Source organism: Phascolarctos cinereus, unplaced genomic scaffold (assembly GCF_003287225.1).
Source record: "Phascolarctos cinereus isolate Bilbo 61053 unplaced genomic scaffold, phaCin_HiC Scaffold_4;HRSCAF=312, whole genome shotgun sequence".
Taxonomy (NCBI): Eukaryota; Metazoa; Chordata; class Mammalia; order Diprotodontia; family Phascolarctidae; genus Phascolarctos; species Phascolarctos cinereus.
The window spans coordinates 500,090,096-500,115,357 of NW_027555847.1; the positions used below are offsets into that span (position 1 = coordinate 500,090,096).

General features: G+C 35.9%; 1 protein-coding gene across 13 annotated transcripts in view; it reads left to right on the forward strand.

Annotated features, from left to right (window-relative positions):
* ZNF521 (zinc finger protein 521) overlaps window positions 1-25,262 on the forward strand; it is a 345,041-nt gene that overhangs the window by 181,756 nt on the left and 138,023 nt on the right. For 10 of the 13 annotated variants that reach the window (XR_013486230.1, XM_078153455.1, XM_078153456.1 and 7 more), the window contains one exon: window positions 7,557-7,641. Coding sequence is in view for 12 of the 13 variants with exons in the window: in XM_078153455.1 (XP_078009581.1) it covers window positions 7,557-7,641 (85 nt within the window). In the remaining variant the exon portion in view is untranslated. Of the gene's footprint in view, window positions 1-7,556; window positions 7,642-17,612; window positions 17,687-25,262 lie in introns of those variants that run through there. The other 3 variants (XM_078153451.1, XM_020968720.2, XM_020968724.2) reach the window with 2 other exon arrangements.

A 25,262-nucleotide genomic window follows, 5' to 3' on the forward strand; every position in this document is an offset into this window, starting at 1 on the left:
CCTTAGGTGACCCCCACAGTTAGTGAGCATGACGTGGATAAAGGTCCAGCCAAGTAGACTGAGAGATTGCTGTCAGACACCTATCAGGAGAAATAAGAAGAAATGGTTATGAAAACCCAAAGAGGAGAGAGTATCTAAGAGGTGATAAGAGTCAAATGCTCTATAGAGATCTAGAATGATGAGGATTGATCTACAATTCAGAGATTATTGGCAGCTTCTTAATTATCAGGGCAGTTCAGTTGAATGAGAATGCTATCTCCCAGATAGCAGAGGATTTAGATAGAAGAGAATGAGAAGAAAGGAAGGGAAAGCACCAAGTACAGATATATTTTTCAAAGGTTTTAGATAAAAAGTGAAGGAATGATTATAAGATGATATCTAGTGAAGATAAGAGTTTCTAGAGAGGTTTTTTTTGGTTGTTGTTTTGTTTATTTTTAAAGGATGAAGTAGATATGGGCATGTTTATAGATAGCAAGGAAGGAGCCAATACATAAGAAGAGATTGAAGATTAGGGAAAAAATGGTGATGATACAAGGGGAATCTGCTGGAGAAGACAGGACATGTTTTAATCAAGAGTGCATTAGTAGGTTTGACCTTTGCAAGGATAAGGGCCGTTTTTTTTTATATCAGACACTAGGGAAAGATGTTTGAAGAATGGAAGATGAGAAGATATAAAGCTCTCCTAAAGAGATAGAGTCAGAATTCAACCCAAGTTTTTTGCCTCCAAACCCAATACACTTTTCATTAGCTAGTTGACTTCATCTGTTACAATAGTTAATAGTTTGTTATGTTCTAAAACTGCATAGATCCATTTTTCCATAGAAGCTCAGAGTTTGACCACCCAGTACTTGCTGCTCCAAGACTGTCTTCATTATGTTAAAAGGTCTGTGATTTTCATTATCAATGTGGGAATTCCCTTTACCAATGGGCATCACAACTCATGTACACCCACATAAACAGACCTCACAGTTTGTTGTGATCATATTATGCTATCACCTGGTGGCCAGGCTAGTGGTGATGAACCTCTCTGAACTTAGCTAGGATGGTCCTTAGATAATGGACATAAAGCTCATTGCTAGGGCTATACTTAAAGAATTTCCAGTTTGGTAGGACCTGACAGAGTTTGAGCTTTTCTGATGTAGTCTTTGGGAGCCCAAGGTCAACTCTGTGTCACAATGAGACATCAGAATAGAACTTTAGTGAAAGTGATTTAAAATTCTAAGGCAGCTGTGCTTTTAACATCCCTCAAAAATATGAGGTTTAAATTCACAGTGATGGATGGCTGTTGAAATCCCAAAAATGAGATAGAATGAGTGTCATTGGTGAGAGGAGGTGAAGGGAAAAATGGTAAAAAAAAAAAAAAGGTCCCAAAATATCATACATTGGTGATGCAAAGAACGTTAGGGGACATTGAGCCCAACCTCTTCATTTTACAGATGAGGAAACTGAGGCGGAGAGAGATTAAGTGATTTGCTCAGGGGTACACATCCAGTTAACTATCCAGCTCAGAATTTAAATTCATATTTTGCTAACTCTAATCCCAGGACTTTTCCCACTCCAATGTTGCGTAAGAACTCAGTAGAAGATCATTGTTCACCTTAAAAAAAATTGCTCTCAACTTTTGTGAAAATTAGAAGGATTCTTTTTTAAAACACAAGTGCTTTTGAAATTGACAGTTTAGTAATAATTTGTACTAATCTACTGTATCATTTGCCTGCCTGCATGCCCGGATGTTTATGCATCTCTCCCAGGAAGCAGAAAAGGAAGCTAAGGATGGTAAAAATTTTTATGAAGTACTTAACATCCATTCTAGGAGCCAGTAATAAGGTGGGATGAATGGAGAATGAATTTACATCCTTTGCAACATTATGGAAGATAGATGCATTAGCTCTAATAAAGATTACCTTTGTTGGGGGATTGAATTTACTTAAGGGTTTAGTAGTTTTCAAAGGTTTGTGTCCTATGTTTGCCAAATTATTCATCGTGATATGTATGTGCTGCTATAGAAAAGCTACTGAAGCAATCAGATACCAACATATGAATTTATCTATTTATTTTCATATATATGCATACCTGTATGCATATTCTTATATATGTAATGAATTTGTTAGGTTTCATATAGGTCTTTAATGTCTTCAGGAATATTTTAATGTAATTCTTGATATGCATAAAACATTGCAGATGTTTAGATTTTTGCTTGAGAGACAGATTTTCCCAAGTGGTGACTAAATATACTACTTCCAAGTTTTCATAGTAATGCTGGGAGGGAATATTCTCAAAAGTAATTGTTCTTCCACCTGCCCTTCCTTGCACTTATTTGACAAATGATTAGCATACATTAATTTATACTCCAAAACTCCAAAGGACCAGTGATTTCCTTGATATACATAGTTTACCTAGTGATATAGATCACAACCCATCCCCTGTTACTTGTTTATTCATATCTACCTGAGCCTGATATTGCGGTGGATAGAGTGCTGGTCTTAGAGTCAGGGAAACCTGTGTTCAAATGTGACCTTAGACACTTAGCTGTGTGACTCTAGACAAGTCACTTAGCTTCTGTTTGCCTCAGTTTCCTCAGTTATAAAATGAGGATAACAATAGCATCTGCCTCCCACGGTTGTTGTAAAGAGGAAATGAACTAAAATTTGTAAAGTGTTTCGCATAGTGCCTGACACATGGTAGGCACTTAATAAAGGCTTTCTCATCTCACAGAAGGTCTACCCAAAGTGCTAGGAGTATTCTTTTGGACTTCCCAAGGATACTAGTGGCAGCCAGAAAGTAATAGTGACAACAACCAGAATTCTCTAGCTGGCTTCTGTGATACATACAGGCCCAAAAGAATGACAATAATAGACATTTCTGCACTTATTCAAGTGCATCCCTATAAGGTCAAGTAATCAGACATATTGAGTACCACTGTTTATTGAGCATTATAATATAAGAAACATTTTTATGGATATACAAAAGAATGTCAAAAATGTTCTATTTAGCTCCAGAAGACTAAAATTGAAGCAGTGGGAGGGTGCATAGTTTAACTATAAATCTCTGGAGATAAAGTCTGGAAGACCTGGGTTCAAAACCTACCTCATATTCCTAATAGCTGTGTGTCCCTGAAAAGGCCGATTAATCTCTCTGAATCCCAGTTTCCTCAACCATAAATTGGAGGGCTTGGACTCAATGACGTCTAAATTTCCATCTAATTCTAAGTCTATTATCCTGTAATCAGTGGATGGTAATTACAGTAAAGCAAATTTCTACTTAATGTAAGAAAATATCCTACCAGAGCTATACAGAAATACATCCTAAGGCCTTTCTCTTATTGGAGGTCTTCTAATAAAGGCTTAATAGCCCCTTTTTGGAGATATCAAAAGAATGATTTTTTTTAGGTATCCTTAGGACTATATGGTCTCTGAGACCACTTCTAACTTTGATCTTCTGTGATTCTATCCTTGATCTCAAGGTGATTGTATGTTAGTTTGGAATATAGATCAGTCACATATGAAAAAAAAGATATTTAAAAAGTATTATACAAGTGAATATCATCTTACAATGCAAAATTTTAACTCAATATAAGGGCATGTGGAAAACATAAAGTATTATGCAAGAGAGTACAAATTAGTATACTGTAAAACAAGTATAGTATATAAAAGTTATTGGGATATGGAATAAAGGAGTGAACAGAGTGGGGTTGGGTTAATCAGAATATTTAGTGTTTAAAAGAAGTTCCTATACATTATTAATTATCCTAATCATTTTTTTTAATTTATGAAGTGCTCTTTCCTGAAAGTCTCAGAGTGCCTTAACCAGAGTATAACTGAAAACAAAAATGTCAAAAAGGCACATTTAAATTGTTCTCAAAATCAATCAAAAATAATGAGGTGCTAAGAAAAAGTTGTATCCCTGATAATTACATCTATCAGTATCAGAAAACAAAAGAGAACAATCAGGAAGTGACAATCCCACTCCCAAGTAGCACATTAAAAAAGGGCTAATGAAAAAAAAGTCTTTTAAAAATTGTACCAAATTAGCATTTCAAGCAAATTGACAACTTAAGCGTTGATAAAGGCCAATCTGGGGCCAAAACAATAGAAGTGCTGTTTCTACTTTTATCTGCTTTTAAGAGAAATGATCTGACTTGTCTTTTTTTCTGTTCTCTCTCTCTCTCTCTCTCTCTCTCTCTCTCTCTCTCTCTCTCTCTCTCTCTCTCTCTCTCTCTCTCTCTCTCCTCTCTTGCATTCCAAAGGGAGAGCATAGTGTCCCCCTCCCCCATTATCATTCTTCACACTGGTCAGACCACGTTTTCAATATTCTTTTCAGCTGGGGCACTTTGTTTTAAAAGAGATGTTGATGAACTGATCCAAAAGAAGACAGCTGGGATTGTACAAGGCTGAGAAACCATATGATAAGGAGAACAGTTTAAGAAGCTGGTAATATTTAGTTTTGGGAAGAGAGGACTTGAGAGTACCATGATAGCTGTCTTAAGATAACTGAAGGATTATTCTGAAAAAGGGGGGATTGCACTTGTTTTGTGTAAGTCAAGAGAGCAAACCACCACATTACCATAATCAATGGATAGAAGAGGAAGCCAATTTCGGCTCAGCATAAAGAACTTCTGATAATTAGAACCGTTAAAAAATGGAGCTGGTACAAAACTGTCATAGGGAGATTGCTGTATTGAACAGGAAGTGGCAAGAAATCTAAAGTTGCTTTTAAATCTAAAATGTTATGTTCTAATAGGTATTCTTTTAAAAGATTTTAATTTTGTATATTTTAAATGATATATAAAATTGTATAGTATAAGAAATAATAATTATAATAATAACCCTAAAATAATTTCCAAATCACTTCCTTATTTAGCCTTAAAAATAAAATGAGTTTTGGAAATATGAAAACTGGGGAAAGAGCCTGAGTTTATGCTACAATATTAAAAAATTATTATATTATGTTTTTGATCATATCCCATCCTTATTGAGTCACAATTTTATATATTGAGATTAGAATATTGCCTAGTTAATAAAAGGAAACCATAGTACTTTAGAAATTGTTGTAAGCCAAAAAAATTGTTTGATTTCTTATTGCCCATAAAAAACATCCTTCATATACACATACGTACATAACTTACCTATATGGATCTGAAAATGCACTAGATTATTTTGAAGCTCCTTGTAAGTGCTATTTTTTTGGCTTGTCAAGTGATTTTATTCTTTATTATTAGACTACAAAAAAATTGGGTCTATTCCATCAACATATTCATCAGTCATAATTTTTGGAGACAGTCCTCGACATGGTGTATGTTTTACTGTGCTAACAAGAGAAAAGACCGGCCATTAAGTTTATGTTTCTTTGTTTTTCAGCAAGGTCACATATCAGGAATAATGCTAGAAGTATGCTAATAAACAATATATAATGTTGGTCATCTGGGAGTAAGAAATATTTTCTAACTAGTTCTAAAGGGAAATAATGTTAAAGAAAAAGGACTGATTGTTATTTATACAACACATGTTGCTCTATATGTCAACATCAAAAGCATCTTGTAAACAGCTCAGCATTATAAATCTTCTGTGGTGATTGTCAGGGCTTTAAAAATCTGTGTTAGATTTAGATTCAATACCTTCAGTTCATACACGCCTGCCTTCTGTACAGACAGTGCTAGATTATTCTGTCTCGGGCTGCCTCAGTTGAAAATGCACACTACTCCCCCCACACACACTCCAACCCAACCCCTGTGCTTTACAAAGGCTACCATCTGTAGTTATAGGAAAATAAATAGAAGAAATAATGCTGATTGAGAAGATATTAAATTACTAGTGTTTATAATTTTTAACCCTCAGATTAGAAGTTCTCTGAAACCTCCTTTCTACATTTAATTTTTGTTGAATTTTATAAAAATTTTAATCTTTAAAAATTAGCCATATTCAGAGATATGAATTTTTAACTAAAAACCTTCATAGCCAAATTTGCTACAAGTATTATTATAAGTCTCAGAAGAAAGGAGGAATGGTCGATAACCCCATAAGAAGGTGTGATATTTGACTATGCCAATATAATTCTCCTCAAGATCTGGCAAACAGGAGAAAACAGTAAAAGTTGGTTTTTAGAAAGGGAGTTCTTTTTTTGTCCATTTGTTTTTTTGATCTCCCAAAGGCTTTTCAATGTAAAACACAATCACGGATTTGTATGACTTAGTTGTGAGTATAATCAATCAATAAATCGATCAAGTATAGAATATTAGAGCCAAAAGAGCTCCTTAAGGTCATCTAGTGTAACACTGCCCATCCTCCCCCCCCCCCCCCATACAACACATACCAGTTTAACAGTTGGGGAAACCATTCAGGGAGCTTCTGAGTACTGTACTGGGATACAAAACAAGCAAAATGAAGCTTTGAAGCCCTGATACCTGAGTTCATGGGTTTTTCTCTTTACCAATGAATGGGAGAAATACTACTTTGGGGACTCCTGAAACTTAGCTAGCCACTTATTTGTGAAAATTTCACGAAATATCATCTAGATTTTTTTGACCCAGGAGATTAGTTATTTATTTATAAATGTCCACCCTTTTTCTGGCCAACTTAATAGTGGCATTACTATTGGATATCAGTTAAATAAATAAAATCAATTAAATAAAATAAGGTACTAAAAGTTGATTTGTAGAATAATTAGCTAGTTATATTACATTTCTTTATCATTGAAGAAAAAAGATTAGATGATTTTTTTGGAGATCAATCAGAGAGTAAATGATTTTTCCCGCAGCAGAAGGAAGTATGTTTTTTAAAAAAAAATAACCTGGTTAATCTGGATGAGATTTGAGAGTGGGAATAATTTTCCATTGTGTTCACTAAATGAAATACCAGACAAATTGTTTTATTCTAATTTTGGACTTTCCATTTGCTCAGAAATCTTTCCTAGGAATCATAGGATTTTAGAAATGGCCCAACTCCCTTACTTTACAGATGAAGACACTGGAGGCCCAGAGAAGTTAATCAATTTACTACACATAAAACTCATAGCAATTGAAAGAGCTGGGGGTTCAAGCCCCATGTTTTTTGACTCCAAAACCGTTGCTTTTTCTAGTACAGTGTACCTCCTCCTCCCTTCCCTCCCCTTCTATTGTTTTTCCTTTTCTCTCTCTATTCTTCCTCCCCTCTCACTCTCCTCCAAAGGAAAGAGAAAAATAGGGGATTTTGGTCAGAGATTTCCAGAAGGAAAACGATATGCCTAATCTCCCACTGTTCCAAGTTTAACTTCCAAACTCTCGCCTCGTTTTCCATGTTTGGAGCAGAGTGTTATTCAGTTAGTCTTTGAAAAGGCTCTGAAACTTGGAGGCAGAGAAACTAGGCAGCTGTATAGAACTTTTATTAACAGTATTATATTTGCTCTACCTTGGTGAGATTTAAATAGTCTGAAACTGAGCCAAAATTTTGATTTAACAGCAAATGTACAACCATGATTTCAGGGAATAACCTCAGTTTACCGCTATAAATAGCTAAATGGGAGGCAAAAAAATTAAATGGATAATGTTTTTAAGTAAACTTTGTCTATACTTGTTTCCTCAGAAGAAGACCTATCAGTGCATCAAGTGTCAGATGGTTTTCTACAATGAATGGGATATTCAGGTTCATGTTGCAAATCACATGATTGGTGAGTGATGCTCTAAATCTTATTAAAAATAGACTTTTCTCCTACTTGCGTTCATCATTGCCTATATAATTAAACAGAGTTAAGGAGGAATTAATTGTTCAACCTTCAATGATTTACTCAGGCATGACTGAATTTTTTATTCGTATTATTGGGCCTGATAAGGCATTAGCACATTTTATTTTCTGCAAGGGCTAGTTTAGACTTCTGTAGAGGATTATATATCTACTGCCAGTCAAAACACAGGTGATTAACAAATTAAACTTCTAATCATTTTTGCATTATTGAAAACAAACTAACAGGAATGGTTAATGAACTGGATGTTAGCTTTCCATAGAGTTTTAGACAGGTTTTAATTTCAGAAGTTATTATGGTAATGATACTACTATGTGTTGCTCAAGCATATTTGCACCAAAATATAAACTGGTGAGTTTTTGTCACTGGGAAACATAAATAATTTGAATAGCTGGGAAAATAGGTTTATACATGAACAGTTTGGAAATGATTGTGAGCATAGAAATCATGTAAAGAATTATCTATTCTTTATTTTGATCCCCCCACCCACCAAATTTTACCCAAATCTTTATAAAATAGTTTGACTAAAGATTCCTGAAACAATATTGGCCTGGGGATTTCAGGGCTTTTTCAAGTTATAAGATGGGATAAAAAGGAACTCAAGCTTCTTCTATTACTCTTAGTGGTCACATTCTTCTGTAATTCCCCAAAGTTACCTAGTATATGTATTTTTTTAATTTGATAAGCACTCAGTAATGGCATTGAGAATTCTACAAGCCAATTAAACTTTATCAAGCAGAAATTTTGTTTGCTAGTAAAATGACAATTCCTATTATTTTGTACTATTTTGTATTTTTTTTTAATTTTATACTGTGAAAAAAAAGATTTGAGAGTTGCTTATTTTATGCTTGTTTTGTTGTATTTTATCATAGCATAAACATTCCATGGTGTGCTCCTGCAAAGGGGCACATACCCAATTTTGTGAAATCTTCCATTTCTTCATCAGACTCCGTATTTCTGGAAAAAATGCTCGAAATTTCAGACTAGTATATGGATGTATTTTTCCAGAAAAGGAAGTTTGATGCATAGGGAGTCCCAGTTACAGCAAAATACAAAACAAAACTCAATACTAGGACATAAATAAATGAAAATAAATGTCAATGAATGCTAGCAAGTTGGTCAGAGAATACCTGTTGGATTAGTTTTATGTTTTCAGATTTTGAGTACTTAGGAGAAGTATGTTTTAAAACCTCCTATTAAAAGACTTGATACTTCAAAACTAAGAAAAAATCATTAATGATTAAAAGGGAAGCTTCTTTCAATTTATGCCCATTTTTACCAGGATTTCCTTGTATTCTAATGTTTTTCATCACTTTGATAATTTTCAGATACATAGTAAGTAATAGATACTGAGATTTGATGTTAAGGGATAACAGTGGAATGTCAGAGATACTTATTTGAAATGTTTTGTTGGCATCCTCTTACCATCTGATTTCTTAAAATGTTTTCCTCTACTTAAAACAAATACCAAATCTTTTAATTTTTTTGAGTAGGTAAGAAAAATCTTATTTCAAGAGTAACAAAAACCTATCTGTTTCCTTTTTCCCAAATGATAAATAAGAATGGTTTCTTCCATTTGCTAAAACTTCTTTTTATTTGGAAGGCTGGATGGAGTTTGCTTGTAGAGGAAGAAGCCTTTAATTTCTTGGGTGGTATAGCTGTCATTCATACCAATGTTTTAGGACATAAACCTAATGATACATTTATATGCACTTACTATAAAACCTTTCTTGGAACAGTGTGCCTCATTGAAAGTACAGAGATTTGTATAGCACGCTTTTGATTAGTTGTGTTCTACATAAGATTTATTGTTTATCTGTTAATGACTCTGCTTAACAAATCTGGCGTATTTTATATCATAAACAATTAAGGCTTTTCTTACATTTACAACCTGAACTGAATGTTAAGCATAAGTTTGCAAAAGTTTGTTTCCCTAATTTGGGGTTTTACAATCTTGTAACATTCATTAAGTGTACCTGATCTTTCTCTTAAATTTTGTTTACATTTTTTCTTAACATTTACTTTCCATTCCTTACACCATTAATGTTTTCTCAATACCTTTTTCCCACTCCTGTATAATAGTGCAGTGGATTATGTGACGTTGCAGTCTCTTAGGATCTGAAGTTTTAACAATTCATCCTTCATCAGAGAATTAAATCACATTCATCTTTATGAATTTTCTATACATTCATAATTACAATGTGTGCTGTTTTAAAAATAATTTTAAAAAATTAATTCTTTTGGACTTACAAAGCTCAAATAAATAAATATTCATTTAATTGTTCTATTTTTTGACCATACGTCTCAGTCCTCAAACTCTGTTTATGTTTTTAATATTCAGAAAAAAAAAAGCACTACAGGAAGGTGTCACAAAGGCTAAGATATTCTTTTTAAAAATCCCAATGTTATACTCACTCTTTCCAGTAAGGCAGCTTGCATTATTTTGTTGGTTAAAAAGCTCCATTGAGACTAGATATTTTTAAGTTGTATATCTGTGTGATGGTAGTTTTTTGGAGGTAGAGTCTAATTGAAAAATAATCTCAATGAGGTATTTAGCAGGGAAGAGGGATTAGTGACTATTTGAAAAGATTCTTGCTCTTTTTTTGTTTGTGGCTTCAGTGATACATAGTGTTTTTACAGATTTACTCATGCATTTCTGTCATTTTAACAGAAGGGATTCTGTCACCTAATGGAAAACAAAAAGCTGCAGATGACCCAATGAGATGTAATCTCTGTCTTCTGCAACAAAATAATTTACATTGGTTTCCATTCCAAACATGCATACTGAAGCAATATCATTCCAGTGGCTTATGTCAAGTACCCACTATACTTCTGTCTAGATTTCTGTAGTCCCAGTCTACCTCTAGCTATCAGTAGAAGACATTTGTGGAGGAAAAATGTCAATGCTTCTACCTGGTTCATAAAAAAGACTCTGCTTAAGTGCCATTTTGCAGCTAGACGTGGACACATTTTCTGGGCTGCAGGGATAGTTACTCAATGAAAATACATGAGGGATTTGACTTATGTCTATTAAGAAAAAAAATGCCAACTGACCCGCAAACATATTTTGACATTGTTTCAGTAAGAAACCAAACCAGTAACTATTTAGGAGTTTCTTTTCTTCTTTACACATAAAAAAGGTACAAAACACTCTAACATCTTTCCAGGGCAAAGAGACCCTCTTTTAGAGTCTGAGCAGATGAGAAGGGTTTTCTTGTTTCCCTTTGTTCAAACGCTCAAGTTACAGTTGGCATTTGACCTGAGAATGCAGGAAGAAGCAGTGTCGGGGATTAAGATTTATATGCTTCATTCATTCATACCATCATGAACCTTGTTTTATTTTCTACTAACATAGTAAACATTTCTTTTTCTTTGTTATTATTTTATTTTGATTAGTGTTATAGAGAAATATGAATGTATGTCCTTAGATTTGATCTTGTATGGGGGTGGGGGAAATGGCGCCATTTCCAAATCCAGGGAGTTCAAATGTGTTTAACCCAGCAAAGGAATAGCCCCATATAAAATTATGAGGCTCAACAGCAGTAGTGTAAATTTGTAAGTACTCTGAATAAAGTGCTGTTAGGCATGAGATAATGTAAAGAGATGACATTGCCAAGAACTATTTATGAGGAGCTTAATTTTTTCACTCTGATAATTCTTGACCAATAATTACCAGCCTCTAATTATCTATTTTAGTTAGAAAGAAATCTCGATCACTATGGAGGTTGGCATTGCAACTAGCGTATAAATCCCCAAAGAGGTAAATGTGTTCCAAACAGCCACAAACAACTGTCTCATGAAACATAGTGAGCAAATTGCGAGCTGCTGGTGGAGCACAACCAAGCAGCACATTTACCATCGAGGGCTGATCGGCCTGACAGAAAAATGATAAAAAGGAAGAAAAATGCCATCATCTTGGTAGTTCACCGCTACTAACGTGGATTATGGACAGTGAGTGGTGCTGAAGTGGAAATAGCCACTTCTCCCTCACTCCACCAGAAGTTCTGAGTAGGGCTGGCAGAAGGAAAGGGAAAAAGCAGATTTGGATACAAGCCATTAACTCCAGAATATATTTGGGACATAATTTTTTCAAAGTGGTCTTAATGCTGTTTCATTACATCTTCCCTTTCATTTGGGTGTATAGGGTTTTTGTTTGTTTTTGTTTTTTGTAATTCCAGTTGTGTCAGTTATGAGAGGGAAACCAGTTGTATGAAGAGAATAGGAAAAGCAAGAAATATAGGTTAAGGAATTCCTGGGATACTTAATGGTGGGGTTTATAGTATCTTCTGTGATCTAATGTATCCACCAGAGAAGGAATATTGGAAATGATGATATCTGTCTATCTAATCTATCTTTTTATCAGTAAAGACATAAAGATAGATATCTTTATATATCTATATATAATCTATCTTTAGTAGTAACTATATAGATGTCTTTATATAGGTAGTGTAGATATAGATACGTCAATAAAGGTATAGGTATTGTTATTAATATACACATATATCTATATGTATTACAGGGATACAGAGAGAGATGATATCTTTTATGTGTCACTTTGATATGAACGTGTTTGGATAGATGGTAACAATCTTCAGACTAAAACTGTATCAGGTCTTCTATTTATCAAATGGAGAGGAACATACGATATGCATTATGTCACCTGCCACCAGTGATATCAACACAATAGAAATGCCTACATCAGTTTGTTGCAAAGAGGTAAAATTTTAGCCTGTTCTTCACCATGTGATTTTGATATATTCTGAAATCCTATTACTTAGATCACACATGGTATTATGTTCCTCTCATGTGTTATGTGGATGAAATAGCAGAAGTAACTAATCTTCATTACACCTTTGTGACCTTAGGTATCATTGCTTTAACTGTAAACAGTTTAACTCTTCTTTCCTTTAGGATAGACTAAAACCAACATTGTGAAATCTGTGGTGGTTTTGGAACTTTATGTCTTAAGGGAGGAAAAAAATCCAAAGATATGGATCTGTTCCTAGGAAGATGACAAGCTACCAATTCCCTTTTGTCTCTGTTATTAAACATTAAAAAAAAAAAGAATGGAAATTAACCCTGGAAGGGGGGAGGGGGCATGGAGATAAGAGGTAGGTAGAAGTATTCTATTCTCAGAGGCTCTGGGAAGTTATTATCAGTCTTTGGAGTCTTATGTTTACTTACATTTAGCCTCAATGAGAGAGGTCTGTCAAATCTTAAAAAGCAAGCGTAGTCACATTGTTTAGAATACTGAGGCATGATTAGTGTTTGGTGTTAAATATGATGAAATACTGGTTTATTTCGTCAAGAGTTGGATTTTTAAAAAGATGAAATCTGCACTGTTTAATGCTAACAGAAAGCTACCCTCATGTGGGCAATGCTGGCTTATTTGAAAAGCCCATAAAGGGTTTCTACATGGACCATACAAAAGGGATACTTTCTCTTTAATAGCCATCTGTACAGGAGAGATGAGAAGTGGGCCAGGTCATCTCTCCTCAGCTGTCATGATATTAACGTAGGTAATGGAGCAAGCTCTGTGTTCTGCTGGGTGTTGTTTTTCATAGATGTTCATCGATTTACACAGATAATTCTATTTATTTCTTAGAGTTGGTCCAAGTGAACCAGGCAGAATAACAAACACCAAAGCATTTCAAATGACTTTATCTTTGTTTATAATGTAACTTTTGTCTAAAAAAAATGGTGTCACACCTACTGTGCAGATGGCTGCATGATTTGTAAACCAGCCAAAACATTTAAACAAATGTGTGATCTGGGGATAGATTAAATAAAGGATAAAATGGAGTGTGGACCACAAATTCTAATAATCAGATGATTTTAAGTTGTGTGTAGTGTGGAGAGATGGTAACAGTGATAGTAGGGAAAGCTTGCCAATGACAGCAAGGTGCCTTACAGATCTCAGGATGGAGTCTGTGGCCTAGTAGGCCTCAGTTTGAGAGCCGCACATTTGCTGTACAGCTGGCGGCTCTGTATGGGGACATCAGATAAAACTTATGTAAAATGAAGTGTTATTGCTTAGTATGAAATTGTTCAGAGAGGGAATATGCAGACAGTAACTGAAAACAGAATTCATGGTACCAATGAAGCAGACTGTAAATATGAAGAGGGTTTAATTATCTGCACAATTTAACAAAAATTCAAGATGTATTCTGAAAGGGCATCTGCAGCTGTAAACATACCCGAGCAGCGCTGTTCACCAGACTTAAAAGTCCCATTCTGGTTTCTTGTAAGAATCCCCTCTATTCCCATCACTCCTGAAAGCACGTGCTCCAAAGGAACAGACTGTTTTGTCCTCTGTCTCTTATCATGGAGCAGATTGACCTTTCAAGAGGTCAAGCCAGATGCATGTGTTCCTTCTTCTTTAGCTCTTTAAGAAAATTTGTCCTGATGTATTTCAGGCAAGTCCTATGGAGTTAAAGAGAAACCAGGTTGCTTATCCAGCTAAGATCCTTTTTTGTGTGGGTGTTTTGGATCTGTCCTTTTCAGCTCTGATGGGCAAAGATAAAATAAAGCAAAGGGTTAGCATTGACTCTATGTTAAAAGCCCTCAGCAAAGACTCTTAGACATTCCTTCTATTTTAATGTCCTTTAAGGTTGTGGACTCTGGCCAAGTCCATGTTCAAAGATTCCATTTCTTACTCATTGATTTTAGGCCAGTTCTTTTGTGTCTGTCTCAGATTAATGTGGTTGCTATTCAGTTCTGTTGAATGCCAGCAGACTCACCTCGGCACTGTAAGAAGTGCCTGGGAAGAAGTGTGTCTACCATAAGGATCACAATTGATGACATGTGACATAGGGCTCTATAAAGATGAGGACTGAGTGGGTGATCGCGTTCTCACCTTGAACTTCATGCAGAATGTGTGCTAAGTGTGTCAGCTGCTCAAACACATGTTTGATGTGCTTGTTATCATATCTGAATATCTAGTGCATGTTTGGAGCCTTGGAAGAGGAAACCATGAGATTTTTTTAAGCAGTCAAATGTCTATCTCCTCCTAGACTCTGTTTCCCCAGGTCTAGTTTACAGACACTAAAGAAAATCCCTCTGGTGACCTTCCCCCACACTTTCTCTCCACCCCCCCACCCCCACCCCCGGTTAATTCCTGGTTTCAGTGCCATCAGCAGCAGAGTACAAAACAAAAGAAGGCAATATGGAGAGTGGGTGTGGAACTTCAGCTGCTCATATTGTTGCATTTGGTGAGCTGACGGGGTTTCGTAGGTCACCTTTAGAATTATGCCTATGACAGCAGTAGCTACCTGCCAAGATTGCAAGGTATCTCACAGCTCTCAGGATGGCGCCTGTGGCCCGGTAGGCCTCAGTTGGAGGGGTACACATTTGCTGTACAGCTGGCAGCACTGTATGGGGCAGCAGTGTGGGCTGTTAGGGAGCTGGAAAGGAGACAAGCATGAAATTTCTTCTAACCCCAACTCTGTTTTTCTGTACTGTTGGCTGCTTCTCAGTTCCTTGACAAAAAAACCAATCAGGCACCCTTTAATCCGCCTGTGATTACCAGTGGTATAAAAAGAGAAGCATAATGAGGAAAAATGCCTCGTTTTGTTGCCTTCAAAAGCCAACAAATTGGAGTTAACTTGACAGGAAGTGGCTTAATAATTAGATTATTTATTTATTCCTGACACATATCCCCCTGTTACTAGTCTCAGGAGACCCTGTAGATGGTACGATTTTCAAGCTGCCATTACTTCGCTGTCTTCTGTGAACAAAGAAGCTACTGTCTATCAGTCAATTAAATTCACTCTTTAAGCAGGGGCTGAGAAGTCCTCATTGGAGAGAGCCCTGGGACACTGTGGCTGATGATTCCTTTCTCTGTACTGTACATCACACTCTCAACTACAGTCCCCACAGAGATGGAATAAAGTCATGCATTAAAATATCACTTGTTGATTTGTTTGCTAATGAAGAGCCATTGAAATGTTTGTGTATTTCTATGGCAAAATTGTTGATAAAAAGGACTACTGGCTTGCATATCTTAGTTCATCTGCTCTGAGTGCTTATTTAAGAATTACTAAAATTAAAGTCAACAAACAACAGAATAAAAAACCCACAGATGGATAATAGGAGTTTACTTGTTATTTCCATCAAATTAAATGAAACAGGGCTGGGAAGAAAAAAATAACAACAACCACCAGAGGAATAGTAGCATCTCAGCCCTAGCTTTGGCATTGCCATTGTCCTAACAACACTTTTTAAAAAAAAATAATAATAACGTAAGCCATTTAGGGTTATTTCAAACCCGTACTGTTTTAATGGAAGGATTTTTAAAAATAATTTTGTTTAGAGATATAGCTTACACATGTCTGATAACTTGACTTGCTTGCCCTTTAAGAATGTATGTTGTTTGTGTAAATCATTATCTTTTTACAAGTGTTCAGACTCCAGACATTTAAAGAAGTTTTCAGTATAGCATAGTGCTGCTTTTTTTTTTCAGTATATAGAAAATGAGTATTCTCTGTAAATCAGAGAATGAGAGTGCACAACCATATGAAGGCTGTGGAGAGTTGACTCTTCCCTTACCAGACACCCACTTTCTAATATTTTCCCCTTTCTTGATGTACCACCCTTTCTTGTGGCTTTTCAGATGTTCAAGTTCATCATTCACCTACTCATTCATTCATTCTTTCAACAAATATTTATTGAGTGCCTACTGTTTGTACTATGTATTAGGCTTCCTTGGGCTTCCCTTCAAATATAGAAATTCCCTAAAGTCAAATCCTTTATTTGTAGAGCTCTTTATATGTAGAGCTCTTTATAGACCTTAAAACACTGTACAAATGTGAGCTATATGACTGTCATTACTATTATTGTCATACAATAGTTCAAATGACTGATTAATTGCTATTGCATTTTAAGACATTATCCAGTTGTCAGGTTACATAGGTACAGCCCAATCTGTATACAAGAGAACTCGGGTAATGTTAGGACAGTTCTGTGATAAAATATAGAACCACAGCATGGGCATTTACATGGACAGATTCTGAATTTAAATGAAAGCCATGGAACTCTAAAAGGTATCTTCCCTTGACTGCATCCCTATCCCTAGACTTTTCAAAGGGCAATCAGTGTTGGATTTCTTACTTCTATAAACCTGACAACAGGCCAAAGTGAATTACTTGGGGCCAGCATCACATTGGTGTGTTTCTCATTCCTATCCTGTTATTCCAAGTCATTTTGTTAGAAAAAGCTTAGATACTCGGAGGTGTTCTATAATAGAAAATGAATTTGAAACTCTTTCATTAATTGGTGATTAATACATTTCAGGATTAGTTTAAGCAAGGCCCTACCTCCTGCCCAGTCAAGTATGTTCTGGTTAATATCCAATTATCTGCACCTTCGTAGTTATTATGTCTTAATATTTCGGATATGATAACCAGAAACTTGAGAGTAATGCTAATGAGGAGCATAGAGCAGGAATTAACCAATGACATACTCAGTGATCCTTGGTGAGAAAAGAATCTCCCCTTCTCCTTAACACACTGGTGCCATGGCTTCTGTGCACTGGATAAAAAGTAGGACTTTGAACTCTAACAGATAAAAATTGGTAAATGGATCTTTTTCTTCTGTTAAATGATGTTTGGGTCAGTTAGTATTGGTATAGTCGAGCATAAACCTTGTTTCCCTTCATTGTTGGGGAAGTAAGAGGAGGATAAAGAGAATTGCTCCCTGTTTTCCAATAATGCAAGTGGTTATCTGGTTTCTTTTTTTTTATCTCTATTTGAAAATCAACAATAGTATTATTGAGATTTCTTGTTTTAGCTTACAAGAAACTGCCTCCTTCCCATCTTCTTTCCTTTCTCTCCCCCCTTCTCTCCCCCTCCCCCTGCACACACCATACATACATACCACACCTTTATTTCAATTTCTTACAGGTTGTTTGAATTTTGAAGAATCCGAATTGAAGGTGGCCTCTTTAACTGGGCTCTTAAGGCAGTGCCTGCTCTGGGTAGGTGTGTGCTGCTTGCTGCAAACCATGTAGCTTTAAATAGTATGCCTTGTACATTACCCCCTTTCTATGCTGTATTGTAATGAAGCCACATCAGTAAATTGCAGTGAAGGGTGATTGTTGCACAGGGATGACTACTACACCTTGGGGTCCATTTGCACCAGATTATTGTTTTTATTGTTATTATTACTTCCCATCTTCTTCACTCTCTTGCTGCCGAACTTGCTTCTGGCCACCAGTGCTGCCCAGAGGGGATCTTTAGGAACATTGTGGACCTCATTTTTCCTCTTAGGTACGCACCAATCACAGTTCAATTCCAAACCCAGGTATCCTGGGCGGCTTTTTATTGATGCCACTTCGGTTTGTTGACGGGGAGCGTGGTGTTCCTCATCATCAGCTTCTTAAAAGAATGAATTCGCTGTGAGCAAAAAGGGGCAGGCCTCTCTTCCCAAATATTTCTGCATGGGAGACACTCTAAACTGAGAACAGAAATGATCACGTGTTGTCCTCTCCTTTCTCCGTGCCCCCCTCATATTCAGTAATTCATAAAAGGGAATATCAGTGGGATTACTGCTTTAAAAACATGTTTCTGTCTTCAGCTCTTTCTTAGATTTCTTCCATGCGTACATTAATGTTACCTTTCAGACACAGATAAAGGCATTGTGGTTATTGCATATGTTTTAGTGGCTTTCCATGTTTACCTGCAAAAGAGCCGATTTCCCTTCCCCTTAACCACCGCTTTAATCCAATAACTAGTTGGGAAGCCATATATGTTTAATATCAGAATCCTCTGCCCCAATTTAATATTGTCATCAAGATTTCCTTTGAGCCTACGGATGTTTGTACGTGAGTTTTTCTTAAATGTTAATCTCTTTTTTGGTCATCATTTTGGGGCCCATGTCCATTTGTGTTTTTTTTTCCAGATTGTTATATAGTTGTGTTTTTTTTTTAATACGAAGCTACTGTGCAGCATTCAAACAGAAATCTAGAATTAGAACTGACACACCTTCAATTGAACTATCAAGTCTTTTAAAACTGCTTGGCCAGTGACGCCAGTCCCACACTATTCGGCTGTACACGCTTCCGATTGTGGGCCAAAGAGCATTGATTTTTAGCTGTCATTTCTAGTGCATGTACTGTAGAATTGAAATTTAAACCTTAATCCACTCTGTAATGCAATTAATTTTTAATGTGCAGTAATACTAATTGAAATAGCCTGAATTTAGTAAGTCACCACAAGACATTTTCAGAAGCAAGGGTCTCCACTGAGAACTGAGGGGGACAGATGATCATTGTTGCAGTGTTTACAGAATAAATGCTTGCTCTACAGGCCATCCAGTGGAAAGAAATCTTTCTTTAAATTAGGCTGTATCGTGATGTCTCTTTGTGGATTGAAACGTCTTTTCAGTGAGGTTCTACTGCCCATCCTTGGCGTGAATTATTATGATTCCCTGCTTAAGGGAGGTAATCAGTTTAACAGAAGAATTTTGTTGTGATGTGCAAAGAAGAAAATATATAAACATACACACCTATCTACATCCATGTAGATTCTATACATACACATAAGTCTGTGAATGGATATAAATTGAGCCAGTTTTCAACAGTGTTAAGGTCAGGTGCAACAGTCTAAACATGCAGTGAATGGTTTCATTAGGAACTATGTACTTGATGGTTTATACTTCGTTGTGGGGTGGGCCTTACCAAATAGTCATATTTCAGTGAATTTAAATTCCTGTGAACTATGCATACACCTCGCTTGCTTTGTAATATTATCTTTTATTTCAGAGCTGGGTTTTTTTTTTCATTTTTTTTTTCAAAATGGCCTTTTGAATGTTTGGAGGGTTTTTTCCCCCTAACCACAGTAAAGCAAATTTTGTACCATAAAACCACATAGGTTTTCAGTCATTTCTCTACTAAAAAGGTTCTCTAACCACATTTATCTGCTAGTAAATGAGTACTTTTTAAAATGCATCAGTTCTGCTGATGAATGAGCTTGTAGAGTGTTCAAAACGAGCACCAGCATTAAGTGAAAAAAAAATGGCAAGCACTGTATATCATGCTTTCACGGCTTTCACATTATAGTATTTAATAAGCTGATAGTGCTGTTAAATATTTAGCAAAGGCTCCCTCAAAACCCTGCCGTAGATTCAAATGGGATTTTAAGACATTTTTTTTTTTGCAGCACATAAGTAAAAATGATGTTGGATTACTTAGAACAGTTGTAGCGTGTCATATTTTCTAAATGAAGTGTGGGGAACGCGGCACAAATGAGTTCAGCAGATTTTACACCCACAAAACACCTAAATCAATTCCTGTTTTTAGGTTCAGACTGGTTCTTGTGTTGTCACTGCTTTGTCAAAGGGCCAGGGGGGATTATTTGCACAGCCTACTAAAATGGCATCATGGTATGTAAAGGGGGAAATAAGAAGACATATTTTGATGTTTTAAGCTCTCAGCATCAAAATGACTTTAAAATAGAATTGCTTTCCCCCTTTGGTGGGTGAGAGTATGGGGTGGGTCATGTTGAGAGTGGATAGAAATCAGTTTATAACCTGTTCAGGGGTTGACATCTTAAATCAAATTGTGATGGAGTTCTTTACATTTCTTGTACATTTATTGCACATATAATATGATAGGCATTGCCAATGTTCGGTCAAGATTAAGGGCTACCAGCTACTTATTTGATAAAACAGTATCCATGGTTGGCATATGGTAGGTACTTAATAAATGTCTTTTACATAAATTCATTCATTGTTTATATATTTTATAATAGTCAATCCTTAATACTTTTGTATAATAATAGGTATCAGCTTAAACAACAACATTCTTTTCTAAATAAAATCAAATATTCATGTCTAAGAGCTATAGGTAAAAGTATTACCAGGAAATAGGATTTTAATATCATTCCTGCCATCATATTTTTGGTTTGGGATTGACATTTAAACTTCTCAACAATTAATATTACTTTTAGTTTTGAAAGTGTAAAGATAAAAGCCAATGGTTTTGTTCAGATTTATATGTAGCACATTTTTTTCCTGTAAGAGACTATTTGTTAGCATCTAATTTTCATTCTGTTTTATATGCAGCCAGTGACCACAGCTTCCCTTCAAACTGCACAGAGACACATCTCATCTGCAAAACAGGGCTTACTGATCTTATTTACTATTTGTATTCTGGTAAGAAGAGAAAGTAGGATTTATTATGATTGGGGGAAAAATACATATTGCTTTGAGTTTGTGTGTCTCTGTACCATATATCCATACACACGTGGAGAATTTAATATGAAAGAATGCATAAGAGAGACATGTGGCATGATGTGTGTGTCTGTTCAGTGAAAGAGAGAGGAAAGGAGAAAGGGAGAGCAGTATAGAGAGGTATGGTATAGGCAGAGGTGTATTTAATATGCATAGCTTGATGTATGTTGACCTCAGGTTACAAGAGTAGAAAATCCCATTTTCCAGCTTGTTTCAAATGTAGTAAAAATGCTGCTTCAGTTGCTTTATGCTACTCACATTGGGAAAGGTGCTTATACTGTGATAATTATCATCAAGGAATATTAATGCGTTCAGCATTTGTAACCCAAAAACTCATTATAGCTTAAGCTGTGCATCATCTGTGAAGAGAGAACTTTGCCAGAATTCACTCTTCACAGGGGTTGCCTCCCGCTTGCGGTGGAGTGGTCAGAGTATTGTAAGAGGTCACTTAGGCTATTTTTGAAAGCTGAAGTTTTGCAATTTTTGAATCACTACCTTCTGTCTAAATAGCTTATCGTTCTTGCCTCAAAATGTGCTCCTTTTAATGGAATGCATGATGAAGTGCAAAAAAATAAAAGATAACTGTGCATTATTATGGAGAGTGTAAGACGGTTGGCCCAGGAATCCCATATCAAGATAATAACAGTTTCAGGGTCTTTTCTCCTGTCATTGAGCAATAGGTTTCATATGCACAACTTTCAGTAATGTAGATGCCCTTGGGTTTCAGATGGAAGCACCCCTACAGGGAATCCACTCCACAGCCCTTTGGCTAGAAATGGTTTCAATAAGACTTCAGAGCCCATTTTCCTTTGTCACTATTAATTTCCAATATCCATTGTGTGCAATCAGGTGAGCACAAGCTAGTCCTGCGACAATGCACCAAACAATAACCATCTAATAGATAAACATTTGTTTAATTTTAAAAGTCTTCCTAATTTGTAATGTTGGGGATAGTACCAGTATTTTACAACATTTCTGGGTAGGTTAAAATTGAGTAGTTTAATGGGACAGACAGAGCTGATTGGTTAGTTCTGCAGTCAATTAAGTTGACTTCCAAAAGAATATTGTGCCTTTATCCATGGTAATCCGAATAATAGTTGAAAATAGTGCATGTGTATGTGGGGGTTTGTGTGTCTATGTTGTTTTTCTGTGATTAAATCATACCAATTTTTTCTCTCTGATCCATTGCTTGTCATCTCCCATAAGTAATATTTCTGTGTGGTGTATGTTATAGCTTGCGTTATGCTTGCCAGAGAACACTAATACTCTGTTCTATCAGGCTCTTTTGCTTTGGAGCACCGCTGAGTGTCTGAGGTCAAATTGTGAACCTGGCCTTGCTCCTGAGAGGACTAGAAAAATCTGTTTCATAACTTCCTGCAGACCTAAGAGAGAAGAGTCAGAAGAAAAAACACGAAACCTACAGGCCCAGTTTAGATCAGCTGTGAGCTTGGGATTCATTGAACAGGAACACTTACTGTTACTCCAGGTTTCTTACCATGAGGGGTCACTGGTGGTGATACAAGCTCAGTAATGACAGAGGGCTTCAGGGGATCAGGTAATCATTCAAATAGCCCAATAGCCCAATAGACAAAGACACGCGAGCATCTGAAGTTGATAAACTGGAGTAAAGTTGAAGAAACAGGAACTTACTTGATTGTTAAAATCACTTACAGGAAAGAATAAGGATAGAAAGAATGAGCATCATGAATTTGGTGAGGATATTGCAGGCTTGTTCCACTGAAAGCAATTTGTTTCTCTAATGGGACACAGCCTTTATTTTATGCAGCAGAGCACTAATGCTGCAAAATGGATGGATGTCCTGAACCAGAGACAGATTCTCAATAGTTTTGAGCTGGAATACTGACAGAATGGTTTGGGAGATACAGTGGTGGCACATCCTCCGTGTGGAGGTAAACTTAATAATCTTTATGAATTTTGAGTAACTCATAACTCCACTCCTCTGCCAAAGAAACATTATGAAAAGATTGCTTTTAAATCCTTCTGCTGTTCTCCGTACTTGTGATAGATGCCCTCCTCTTTACCTTGAGGCGTTGGAAATGAATGTGTGTTTTTGGAGAGAGATAAGAATGTAGACTTTAGAAGGAGCAAATTGCATTTTCATGTTTAAGTTCACTATTTGCACTTGATATGGCAAAATCCAAATGTGAAGGATTGCTTTTGACATTATTTCTGTGTCTTCTCTATTCTAAGACCTCTCTGCCTTATTATGCTAAAATGGACCATCACATGTGATCAGTGTGATGCTGAATGCCTGGAAATAATGCAAGATTGCCACCTATGACCAAGCTGTAGTCAGATTCCTATACCTTCCTCAGTTCTGATTCATTCAGAAAGAAGGAAACATATTTGGAGTGGGGAAGACCCCCTCCCCCAACATAATCATCCCATTTTTTCTTATTTCCTTACCAAAAAAAAGAGTATTTTAGTTTTTATTTCTCATTGAGATTATATTCTTTCTCCCTGCCATGTGTGTATATATGTATATATACGTGCATTTTATATATTTTATATATATATACATATATATAATCTTACAAATAAACATGGATCAAAGTAATTATCGATTAAAATTTAAAATTCATGATTTCCTTTAAAACTTTATCTAAATAATTTCTGAACTCTAATCTAGATTCTTTCCAACCATAGGCTTTGTCATTTGTCTTTTTTTTTTTTTGAGAGCCTTTAAAAGAAAAGAAAGCATTGTAAATCTTTTCCTCTGGCAGGGTGGGTGTGGCGCGGAGGGCTGTTTATTATATATGTGATTCTTCCATCAGTCACCATCCATTCCCATCAAAGAATAATACAGACAGAATATCAGTAAAATGAAATCCAAGGCATTTATATTGTATCCTGATGTTTGAAAAAGAGATATTGGAAGAAGACATTCCTTGGCTTGTCTCCCTTCTTACATGTAATTGCTGCTTCATTAGGACTTGGGAGAGTTTCCTGTGGTTTAATTTAATCAAATGGTTCAGAATGACAAGTGTGTACACTTTGAGTTCCGTAAGTTCAGAATTTGAAACAAGATTTGCCTCCAACCTTTAAATACAAATTTTAAAAAGCTCATTTTTAAAATGCTGAGTTAGATTAGGTCATTCTTAACACTTAATGGTTGCAGATTAGTACAAGGCCACATATTCAGTGAATTAGCAAGAATCATAAAAAGAATGTAACTATTGTTTACCTATATGTGAAGCCTGTTTGTCCTATTTGTGTGTGCATCTATATTTTTGAATGCAGTATTTAAAAATATTTTGAGATCATAGAATCATAGGTTTAGAGTTTAAAAGAGTTTTTAGAGATTGTCTAGTCCAACTTTCTACCAGTCGAGAAACAGGGATCCATAGAAGTAGTGACTTGGCCAGGTTCACAGAACTAGTAAATAGCAGTCCTAAGATTTGGATTTAGTTTCTTTGAGTCCAAATTCCACAGTCTTTCCACTGTAGTATGCTCAATGTTTGACTTTTTATTTTCAATTATTAGTTTAGTTTTTTTAATAATAACACTTGAAGATGTTGTCATCCAGTCAACAAAAATTAATTAATTAAAATTTTTAATTTTGGAGGAATAGTGAGTCTATCTTTTTTTTAATCCTTTAAGTTAAAACATCTATTCTTCTCCTGAATATTCTTGGTGCAGATTATTTGAAACTTTAGGAATGGGTTTTACTGATTTAAGATGCTATCGATCTTCTGGGGAGGGGGAAAAGTCCTTATTTAATAGCAGAATTTAGTACAAACAGCATGAAGTGAATGCCTAAGGACATGAGAAGGATCATGGAATCATAAAATTTAAAGCTAGAAGGAAGCTTAGAAACCTAGGTTAAATCCCCTCATTTTGCCTCTGAATAAACAAAGGCTAAGGAAATAGTGGCACACAGGCAGTACTAACAGGATTGGAAGGATTTGAACTCATTTCTTCTGACTCCGTGTGTAATCATTGTTATAAGATCTAGAGCTGAAAGGAAACTTTGAGATCGTCTTGTCTGAGCACTCATTTTACCATTGGAGAAATAGCTGAGGCCTAAACAGTGAAATCACTTCCTCAAGGTCACACAGGTAGAAGTAAGTAGCAGAGCAGGAATTCTGACCCATATTCTCTGACTCCAGGGCTCTGTGAGTGGAAGAGTTTCCATCAACATGACCAGGAATGTGCAGTAGAAGCAAGGACCTCATATTTCCTAAATAGCAAATTGTTGTGTTCTTATCTTTTTGAAAGGCCAGCTAATAGGGTTAAAAGACACCAGGATTGCCCTGAATGATGTTTGGAACACAAAATTAAGCACCCTGTAGGTATTTGAA